The sequence below is a fragment of the Zea mays genome, chromosome 2 (genome assembly GCF_902167145.1).
Source record: "Zea mays cultivar B73 chromosome 2, Zm-B73-REFERENCE-NAM-5.0, whole genome shotgun sequence".
Lineage (NCBI taxonomy): Eukaryota > Viridiplantae > Streptophyta > Magnoliopsida > Poales > Poaceae > Zea > Zea mays.
In genome coordinates, this window is record NC_050097.1 from 235,750,423 (window position 1) to 235,762,010 (window position 11,588).

General features: G+C 44.6%; 1 protein-coding gene across 2 annotated transcripts; it reads left to right on the forward strand.

Annotated features, from left to right (window-relative positions):
* Positions 1–3,649: 3,649 nt before the first annotated feature.
* Positions 3,650–10,703, forward strand: LOC100216844 (Disease resistance protein RPS2). 2 transcript variants are annotated; one of them, XM_008669124.4, is made up of 5 exons: positions 3,650–4,832; positions 4,994–5,455; positions 5,542–5,589; positions 6,959–10,064; positions 10,195–10,703. In XM_008669124.4, the coding sequence occupies exons 3-4, from the start codon at positions 5,578–5,580 to the stop codon at positions 10,061–10,063; spliced, it is 3,117 nt and encodes a 1,038-aa protein (XP_008667346.1). In that variant the 5' UTR covers positions 3,650–4,832; positions 4,994–5,455; positions 5,542–5,577; the 3' UTR covers position 10,064; positions 10,195–10,703. The 2 variants fall into 2 exon arrangements, with proteins under 2 accessions (XP_008667346.1, NP_001346433.1); NM_001359504.1 differs by having other exon boundaries at positions 3,856–4,069; positions 10,195–10,684.
* The last annotated feature ends 885 nt before the right edge of the window (positions 10,704–11,588 follow it).

Here is an 11,588-nt window from a genome sequence, read left to right on the forward strand (position 1 = left end):
AAGATATGAACAAATCTTCCACGAAATGGTGAGAGAACGAAGAACACAAACAAACACAATGAGCAAGAACACAAGAGACACAAGATTTATCCCGAGGTTCGGTCACACCACCAATGTGCCCTACTTCCTCGTTGAGGTGCCCACAAAGAGCCGAGTCTCTTTCAACCCTAATCCTCCCTTTGCCGACCACAAAGGTCAAGCCCACACACTAATCTTTGCTCAAACGAGTGGGTAATACAAACTTTCTTGTGGTCTTCCACAAGATTTGGGGACTCACAAGAGACACCTAGTCGTCTAGGAGCTAGAAGCTCCAAGAGTAATGAATCCACAAAGAACTCGATGTAGTACCAAAGCTCGAATCAAGAAGAGCAAGAGAGATTTGGAGATGAAGCACAAAAACCGTAGCTCTCAAACTCACTCAAAGATTTCTCTCCAAAGATTTGACATGGGAGAGGCAAGAGGTGTGTGAGAGAGAGTGGGAGGTGTTTCTCAGGTTAGGAATGAAGTTTTGTGCGTGCTCTCCTATGGGGAAGAGTGTGGGAGGTGTATATAAAGGTGCCCCCGAAAGCTGGTGGCCGTTGGGGAAATCTGACTGAATTCGGTTGAACCGGTTCTAAAACCGGTTGAACCGGATTCCACCAGTCGGTTTTCGGTTCACTGGCAGACTCAGTCGGAGACTGGACCGGACTCAAATTCGGTTGAACCGGTTTCAAATTCGGTTCAATCGGTTTCAAATTCGGTTGAACTGGATTCAAAATTCGGTTGAACCGGTTTTCCAAAAATCTGCACATGACTTTTTCTGACAGGACTGGCTGGCAGTGACAGAGGGGAACAGTGCAGAAACCGGTTGAACCGGTTTTAGGTCCGGTTGAACCGGTTTTTGAACTCTTGCACAGATTTTGAGAAAACCAAAGTGAAACCAGGGTAAAATGGAAGTTTTAGATCAAGGATTTTGAGCTTTAGTACCAACACCAACCTTCTTTATGGATCCCCTTGATAGTACGACGATTCCTATACTCAAGTTAAATAAAATATAATTAAGTAAACTCCTTGAGTCATTGGTGTCTCAAGTGATTTCTCCATGGTGTTGCTTTATAAGGATCACAAACATCTTTGTCTCACCTTTTGAAGCAAACACAAATCGAGCCTGTGACTTGTGCCATTTCACCATATATGAGTTCAAATCATGGCTTCAAGTCACCTTACTGATGCATCAACATGTTGTAACTCTTTATAGCTGATTAGTTCATCGACTTAGTGCAAGTACTCTCTTCTTCACCTTAGCCATGGTACCTCGGTCTACAAGCCGTCGCTTGGCCTTCACCTTCGCTTAGTTCCTCGAAGCCCTTTCCTTGCTATCTTCACCCTATCAAGCCATTCTTGAGTCACATCCCATTGAGCATCCATTGAGAGAATCATTTCTTCAATATTGTGAACCTTGCTTGAATGTCATCTAGATATAACTGCTAAGATCAATCAAGCTCTAGTTTGATTCTCATATATTCATATATGGACTAATAGTAATATGGTCAAGCCAATTCACGATTCCTCATATCTTATTCACTTTGGCTTGACCAATCCTCTTAATCACTTCAACCTCTATTATGATCATATTTATGCATAGTGATTTCTCAGGACTTGTCCATATATTCAAACCAATATAGAGACCATATTATATCCATTTGCATTGTCTCACTGGTTATTTGACCTTGTGTTGAACCTTGTTCACTGATCATTATACACTATTCAAGTATGTTCATCATACTGAATTTCCTGTTCAACACTTAGCAAACTTGTTAGACCTTTAAATGTGTTGTTATCCAAATCACCAAAACTCACAAAAGGGATGAATGCACTTTCAGCCACGAGCCGATGAGTCGGTCTTGCTCCTGGCCTTTCTCCATGCGTGTCGCCGAGGAGGACACGGTGGCTCCTGCCACGCTTAGGTTATCTTGGCGATGAGGAGTCTAGGTCTGAGATATTGGACAACCAAGGCCTGTAGCGTGACAGCAGACGACATATGCTACGGAGTTGGTGGTAGTGTTGTGTCACCTTGGCGGATCTAGGGCTAGGAAGGCACTCGCATTCTCTCGCCCTTCTCGGACTGACGCTAGGTGCGGGTGCCTCTCGGTTTAGAGCTGCTCCGGCTGGGATTCTTTCTTCGCTTGCGTGCTCTCTCCATGCCTAGGTTATCTTGGCGATGAGGAGTCCAGGTCTGAGATATTGGACAACGAAGGCCCGTAGCGCGGTAGCAGTCGGCATATGCTACGGAGTTGGTGGTGGTGTTGTGTCGCTTCGGCGGGTCCAGGGCTGGGAAGGCACTCGCATTCTCTTGCCCTTCTCGGACTAATGCCTGGTGCGGGTACTTCTCGGTTTGGAGCTGCTTCGACTAGGCTTCTTTCTCCGCTTGCGTGCTCTCTCCCTATATGTATCTAGCGGTATACTACCTATGTCGCCACCAGATGCCTAGGTCTTCGTCGTGTCCTTCTCCGGCAACGAACAAGTATGCCCGCCTCTTCCCTTCCCTTCCTACTCTACGAAACCTTTGAAGTGGGGGGGGGGCGAGGGATGGGGGTCCCTGATTTGCTGCCTATGGTACCCGTTCGATGGCTCGACATTGCCTGTTTGCATGGTCTTTCCCTTACCATGGTGTCGACTCGGTATGCTTATACCACTTCTATGTACCTGTCACCCATCCTTCTGTCATTGCAAAAAATATTGTGTTTTTCCTTTGTTGTTTTGGGTGTTAGTTTTTTGTTGTGCTAAGGACTAAACATAATTTGGGTGTGTTAATAATTTATTTATTGTCTGCACGTGGTTTGTGTTCTTCTGATGATGGCTCATGGATCCTACAAAATATGTGTTAGGATTTGGAGATCCATGCGGGGCACTACCACAGGGTGCTCGTCCCTTATGTTCTTGGACCTTGCATGCATTAGGTCATTTCTAAGACCATATTGGTGCAATGGACTACATGGTGTTTGAGGTTGCTGAATTGGATGGAGCAACAATGATTTGACAGATTTGTCACGCTAAGAGTAAATGGAAAGCTTATTTGTTGGTTTTAAATGTTAATAATTGCTACGAAGTACCATAATTTGTATGGAGCGTATCCAGTTTTTATTGATGTCTGACTTTTAGTAACCACTTCATATTTTGGTCTATGTTTTTATAAGTTTGATTTCATGTAACATATTTTAGAAACTTGAGCTCATAAACTTCCTCTTATTTGGTCTCTGTATGGTGAAATTATATCATTCTATAATCTATGTTCGTTCAGTCGGTCGTTGTGAACTCTCTTCTAACCGCTCTCTTCACTGGTCGTATTGTACCAAGATATATTTGATGGAGTAAACAACAACACCAGTTAGTTAAATAAAAAATATTATGCGGAGAACGGAGACAATAAATAAAAAATCTTGAAATCTTTTTGATAAATAGTTTACGTGGATATTATTGTGAGCCGTCGCAATGCACGAACAACTGACTAGCGTGAATTAAAGTCGCAGCAAACCGTACCACTTTGGTCGCTTGTCTGAACACCCTAGGTAAGGCCGATACGTTATTGTTTGGCCAATATTTTGACCCACCCAAGAAGATACCAGTAATAACAAAAAATCTTATCCTAAACCCTGACGCACGCATCAGCAACCCTCTCAGGACTAGTTTGACAGGACTAGTTTGAGAGTCCAAATACCGAAGGAGATTAGAGGGACTAAAATCACCTCCGATTCTGTGGCTCCTAGATCAGCACTCAGGGTAGATGCGCAACCTTCGCGCTCCGCCCCCTGTTTCGACCAGAATCCGCCACCAGCAGCTCCTGCTCCTCCGGGCTCTCCCCCTCCGCGGCTCCGCCCGGACCGGCTCGCAGCTGGCCGGCGCCAGGGGCTCCCTCGTGGCCTCGCCCAGGACTCCAGGAGGCCCCCTGGCCTCCGGCTGCGCTCCGTGTCGGTGCCCGGTGGCTCCGTTTGCTCGCCGACTGCCATTGCGTCAGACGCCAGACAGCGGTTGGCGACAATGCTGCAGCAGGAAATATTTGGACCGCCGGGACGGTTTGCAAATTTTAGGAGTATGTAGTAACTCAGAGGAGTATTTCATTGTAAAATGGCAGCAGAATTGAAATGTTGCTGAGAATATGCAGATCCAGCCGTTGCGATTTGACTGAGAATTTGAGATACAGCAGTCTATTAGATTTTCATAAGCCTGTCTGACTGTGTCAAATAAGGCCAATTCTTTTTTATGACTAATTGACCTACAAAACCCTGTTTATATTGAACTTAGTATCATCCCCACTCATGATGAACACCCCACAAACTTAACCCAGGAGTGCGCACCACGCCTCCATGCGCCCAAGCCCCAGGACTGCCTCCGCGGCGTCGGCGGCGTGCACCGTGGCTCCACCCTGTCCCTGATCAGAATTCCGATGCCGTGGGGTAGTTCGATTATTATTCTGTATTCTGATCTTTGGTAATTGATTGTTCCTAATCTTGATCTTTGAATTGAATTATACTCTCTCATAGTGTATTAGTACTGTTAATAATGCGTGCCTAGTCTTTGAATCTAGGCTATCTCATGCTGTGTTGGTATTGATAAAGATGCGTGCCTGTGTTTGTTTTTCGATTTTATTCACTTCGACATAAATAGTGAAGCTATTAACTTAATGGTTGTCATCATCGATTGTGAGGATTAAGCTATTATTATGGTTTCCGTTACTGATCGCTGGATTAGCTTTGTGTCTCATCCTGACGTTTTCTTGCTGCTGGATGTCATTTGAGGTATAAGAAATATTGAGCACGAGCTGAAGAGATTGAGAGAGGTATTCATAGAGCTGGGTAGGAAACAAAGCTGAATAAGGCATTTTCCCATATTCATCACTTATTTTGTAGATATGAATTGCTATAGACTGTGTTGTGAATTTTCTTTCGTCGTTGCGTTAGCAACACATTGATTTTGGCGCATCGTCCGCCACTGCTAACACTGTCCATATTCTTAGGAATTGGACGCAAGCTACAGCGGAGGGTCAGATCCAATTCTTCCTTGGATTCTCTCTCTATCTAGATCACTGAAGAACCAATGGATACAGGGATGGCAAGGGCAGACAGCATCATTTCTGAATAGTTCTTAATCTTTTTATCTTTTGGGGGGGTGGGGGTGGGCGGCATCTCTAAGCTTTGGCTTTTGAATATGATGCAGCAGGTAGCTGAGTACTCAAAGAATCAACAAAGTGACAAGCACACACATATATGCTTGGACACAAAAGAAGCTAGCATATGCAGAAACAGAACACACATGTCACTTTGCTTTGATCTATGGACTAGTGTGATTCATCTCTCTTTTTGTCTTTCTCACACACACACACACACACTGTACCTCTCCCTTTCTCTTCTATCAGTCATTTCGTTCTTCAATCTGTGTGGCTATCTTCTACTAGTGCCGCCAATTCAACTTAACTAAGGTATGTACAACGTAACTGGTCCTGTTGATTTTTATTCTTGAGTATTCTATCAATTTCTCTTAGCTTCATTCTTGTGCGTTAACCAGGAGCTTGCTGAAGGACTCAACACACATTGCTACATCATGCGTACGGAGGTAAACTACTAATTAACCTCATCTGTCCTTCTGCAGTAGGCATATATGTTATATTAACAGATTCCAAGTAGTCTCCTGATGTTCACGTACACACCAGTCTCACATTAGGAACAGATAACTGAATGAAAAAAATCTATTCATATACCTTTGAAGCAGTAACCATACTTTTTTTTTTGAAACAAGCAGGCAGGAGTTCTGCCTTATATATTGATAAGAAGAGAAATGCCCTAAGGCAAAAGAGTCAATACACAGGCGATGTTCGGCAGTAATCATACTTTCTAGAGTCAAACACAGAGATACGCATTCCAGGTTGCAAATCATGCAATTTCCATGGATGTGCGGCAGGTTACAAATCATACCACTCGAAATTATTTGTAACTAAGATAATGATACAATCTTTTTGTGTTCATTTTAATCAATTATTTAAGGCCTTAAACAAACTCGAATAAAAAAGATGAACTAGAGCGTTTTAGATCTTGTCAAGTATACTACAACTTTAGTAATGGATTTTAAAAACCAAATACTTAAAACATAATTTCATGGCCTAAAATAATTTTGAATCAAAACGTTATCGACTATGTCCTTTCGAGTGCTACAACTTTAGTTTATGTCATTACTCTATCAGAGGTCATTTACAACATTCGAAAAAAATTTAAATCTAAAAGGTTCCAGATTCCCCCCCTACCACTACAACTATAGCTCACTACCTTTTCTTTTTAAGTAACTTAGAACCTAGAAATTTTGTGTCTGGTTTCAAAAATGTTTTTAAGTTCATATGTACTTTCCGAAAACAATAGGTAAATGTCTAAATTTCATAAATAGTTCCTTCGAAAATAGAAAAAACATAAAATTGGACCATAACAAAATGTTGGTGCTGCCCAAACATTTTGGTGCTCCGACGAAGACAACGCGAATTTGGACACAAACACAAGATTTTGGCGCTGCCCAAAACTGCAGCGTTTTCTCTGTTCTTCCTTGTTCAGAAAAACTGAATGAACTGCATACAACCAAAATGATTCAATCAAGAAGTATCCTGAGCGCTTATCGCGACATGCGTTTGTGCATCTTCCCCACGCAGGCACGATGCGTCCATGTCCGCATACTTCTGCTGTTCTGCGTCCACAAGAATCGGAGCTCGCGCGCATGCAGGAAATGAACACAATGCACGAACAGCTAACCGAACTAACTGAATCGCGTGCGCAAAGCTTAACAAATCGAACACAAAATAGGTTTAGCAGACGTATGGTTTTAGAGTTCAAGAGCTCAATGTAGACATCAACAAAAGTTTGTCTTTAATTCAGCGTGATTTACATGACATACAAAATTTACTGTGCTACACGTGTTTTAATAGATGCGTGCATGCTTGCAGGTTATCCTGGCAGACACCATTGAAGCAGCTGCAGAACGAATTCTGATTGAGATCAGTAGCGATGACACACATACTGAGAGAAGCAATGTGTTCTACTTCGATGGTTGGGACGGGCTGGGCGCATCTGCTGTCCTTAGAGCTGTTGCCCAGCGCCTTGCCACAGCTTCAGAAGCCCCGGCAGGCCTCAAGTTTGATCAGGTCATCAACATCGACTGCTCCAAGTGGGTGAGCAGGAGAGCTATGCAGAGAGTGATCGCAGAGGAGCTGGAGCTTCCCGCTGAGTTTATGGAGATGATAGAGACGCGTGATGAGGAGGACGACTACCGTGGTGAAGACCAGAGCTCCCGTGATGTGATTCCACAAGTCATCAACAGGGAGATCTACCAAAGATTACAGAACCGTAGGTTCCTGGTGATCTTTTACAACGGAAGCAGTGAGGAGATTGATCTAGCCAATCTTGGCTTCCCTCTGCAGGACTTGGGCTTCCATTTGTACTCAAGCAACAAGGTCCTATGGACATTTCAGGGGAGTTTCCGGCTCATGCCCATGACAAAAGTCACCAGGGCTCTAGGGACCACCGGTGTTTTCCTATCAGCAACCTCAAGCCAAGTGGGTCAAGACCCACATGTGTTCTGGTCCTACCTTGTGCTGCAAGAGGCTGCACAGATTGTTGCCAGCAAGGATAACACTGGTGGCAGCATCATCGGTGATCCAGCGCAGGTTGCCGAGTGCTTCTTGTACTTACTGGATCTATGTCTCATGGGTCATCACTTCATAGTGGACTATGACCTGGAAACTCATGGCTGCAACTACTGGATATGTGACGGCATCATACATGTACAACATGGGCAGAGAGAGGTTGACCGCGACATTGGATTGTGGAAAGCTGTTGAAGCTCTGCAGCGTGAGATGCGAATGGATGTGGATTACTACCACCACCATGACCACCAAGATATGCCTACTCACATTGTCAAGTGTGCCGACTTCAGTCCACGCTGGACTTCTCCAACGTACCGTGTCGTTCAGATCCTTGAGAGGGCCACGCCTGTCAGATGCAGTCTTGATCATTATGACAAACTTGGTGTCCTCAAGCTATCCTACTGCACATTTAGCTTCTCATCGCCTCCATTCCTGTGCTGCCAAAGCCTTAGATTCCTATGGCTCGACCACTGCCAGGACATGCTGGAGAGCGGCCCAGATGGAGCGGCACAGATGTGGGAGGCAGATGGCATCCAGCAGTGCTTCCAAAGGCTGTGGGTGCTGGATGTGCGCTACACATGCTGTGATCAGATCTTGTCTGGACGGATGCTAGAGTTCATGACTCAGCTGAGGGTGCTAAATGTGATCGGAGCCGAGGATTGGGACATGCGCCAGTTGCAGGGGCAGCTTCCTAATATCTGCAAACTTGGAGTAGCAAAGTCTACAATTGAATGTGGTACAACTCTCTGGAATGGTGACTTGTTGGCAGGGTCGAAACACTTGCGGTTTCTTGACCTCTCTGGTAACGAAATAATCAGTAGTGGAAAGAGTTGCATATCTGCCACAGAAAAAAGCTGCAGCCTGGAGACCATCGTCATTCATCAAGGATGTGCTGGACTAGAGAAGATCTCATTGGCCGGGTGTGCTCAGCTAGAGAATGTACTCTTGACAGGATCATTCAATGAGCTCGTGAGCCTTGATATCTCAGGATCAGCTGTGAAGAGGCTGGATCTCAGTGCGATGATAATGCTGAAACTTAATGAGCTAATTCTACTAGACTGCAACATGCTACGTGCAATCCTATGGCCTCCGGAAGGAAGAGAGAGAGAATATCCTGGCAAGCTGCGCATTCGAACAAAAAAGGAGACTACCATAGGCAGTGCTACTGCTCCATCAGGATTGACAATGATGTTTGGTAGTCTAGTCCCCGCCGAATATTTGTGGTGGTATATTTCAGTATACGATGAAAGGCTGCTCTGGTCACTTTTGCCCTTAAAACAGTATTTCAGTTACCACTTTGTACATTTCGAGATTTCCTCTCCTGGTCGCCGACCAGATGGCTTGGCATGTACAAGTGATGAAATGATCCTAGAAGTGACAACCCCAGAAGGTTATAACACGTCAATATATGTAGACGTCGCCAAGGGCCAACTGCTACATGTGAAGGGAGATGAAGGTGATTCTCCTATATCCTTCACAAGGGTATGGCCCTGCCCACGTGCTCCTGATTTAGTCCCATCAAACTGCTACCTGCACATACAAGACTGGCCACAGGGAAGAAAACCACAACGAACTAGTCAAAAAACTGCTACCATTACTATTCCAGATACTATATGCAACAGGACTGGCAGCATACATGTGCACGATAGCTTGTACATCACTCGGATGCCAGACCCAGCACCTTCTGGTGCAATCTGGGCTAATCTTTTTTGGTGCCGAGTGGAGCGTTGCCCTAAAATGGATTGTGTATTCACAAGTTCGTCCATGGTAGGTGCTGAGAACAGGGACGACAGGATCTTTTGGAGACTGGCAACGCTATGGGTGTCCCAGCTTCCCAAGGCACGGTTCATATGGAGCTCGAGGAAACACGAGATCAGCGGTTATTCGTTTCTGGACCTAGACTTCGTGCATGTGGACTTCTGCCCCCGGTTGACACATGTTCTTCCCTTGTCCATGGCATTGATCAGAGGAAGTGGCCTGGACAGTCTAACAACCCTAGAGATTGTGTGGTGTGGAGATCTGAGGGCAGTTTTCCCTTTGGACACTGATGCCCAGAGCTACCAAGATCATCGGCGAAACCAGGCAATCACCGTGGAATTTCCTTCCCTTCAGCGTATTCACTTGCACGAGTCACCAAAGCTGCATGGCTTATGTGGCCGTGGAAGGATGTACGCACCAAAGCTTGAGAGCATGGTGATCAGGGGCTGCTGGAACCTCACACGCATACCATCCGTTGGCGATGGCGGCGACCGCATTACCAAGAAGGTGAAGTGCGACTGTGAGAAGGAGTGGTGGGACAGGCTCGAGTGGGACTGGCTTGAAGAAAGACACCATCCATCCCTATATGAGCCAACTCATCCAAAATATTACAAGAAAACCTTGCTCAGGACCTCCGTGCTCAGATGAGGTACGTTGTCTGTGGTCACAAGCTAGCCCTATGTATATATATATTCACATCCTTCCACGCTATGATACACATGCTCTCTGACATTAATTATTCTCACGTGGTGAATGTTGTTATGTTCCTTGGATTGCAGCATTGCTCAAGCCTAATAATGGTGATCGATATGGGCCATGACCAGTGTGATGTGCTGCTCTATATATGGGCCATGATCTGTGGTCACCAGAGTGTTTGTTCTTCGATTTCACCTGCATGTGTGTTTTGGTTTTGCTTGTTGTTTTTCAAATCTGTGACATCGCATCCACAGAATATTGTTCACTTGTTTCCATGGTGTGTGGACTTCCGATCTTGGATTGTGGTCTGCTGATCTGCGTCGCAACGCGAACTATCTGCAAAATGTATCAGCTCTTCTCAGTAGACACATAAATAAATATGGGTGAGCCAAAATGCATTTGGTTAGTAGCTGGATGTGTTTGCCCCCTCATAATATTTGTAACTCTGTACTCTCCCTGGGTTTTCTGGTGTGGCGTGTATTTGTCAGCATTGTGTAAACTGAATGACTGCTCCTACTGTTGTGCTTGCTCAAGCTACAAACATATATATAAATGGATCTGGACTTTTGTGTCTGCAGTAGCAGAATTTGTACTTGCTACTATACTCTTAATTGGTGTGCATCTAAAATGGCTACTATTTTCAAAGGCGGGCCACCTCTTTTTTTTTTTGATTTTTGGAGACACTAGCTAGTATTTTGGTTGTCTTTGTAATATACTGATCATCTCTTAAGATGGTTGGATAAAAAAATCTGTGCAAAATACTGTTTGCAAGGTAGACCACTGACGTGCTGGGGGAGGAGCACGTCAGTGGTGCATCTTCAGCAGACCCTGCCACTTCCAGCAGAGTTTGGAATGACTAGCTGTTTACAGACGTGCATCTTACTCCCAACCACTGACGTGCTGGGGGAGGAGCCCATTTTTCAACTACGTTTAGTCAACTGTGATAAGATCGTCAGTTAGAAACTATCGTACGAAGCCACATGCTCATATTTATTGTTAATTTGGTTAGTTTAAGATCGTGGCAGCCTTACATGCATGTGATGGCAATCTCGATGGTGATTTTGACAGCACAGAATCATTCCTCTCCTGCATGCATTATTTCACACACACACACACATATATATATATATATATATATATATATATATATATATATATATATATATATATATATATATATATATATATATATATATATATATATATATATATATATATATATATATATATATATATATATATATATATATAAGGAGCCCTGGGCTTCCTTTAGTTATTGGAAGCCCAGGCCAGACAGTGCAATCCGGTCGAGCCAGACCAGGTCCAGACGTCTATAAAAGAAATTCCGTAGTGCTAGGGATCAGTTTTTCACGCCCCATCTCGATTCATTAGCGACGGCGGTTGCCCGATAGTGCGCGCGGCGGTGGCCGCGGCGACATGCGGTGGCGGCCCCCGATGCAGAGGGCGAGCGGCAGCG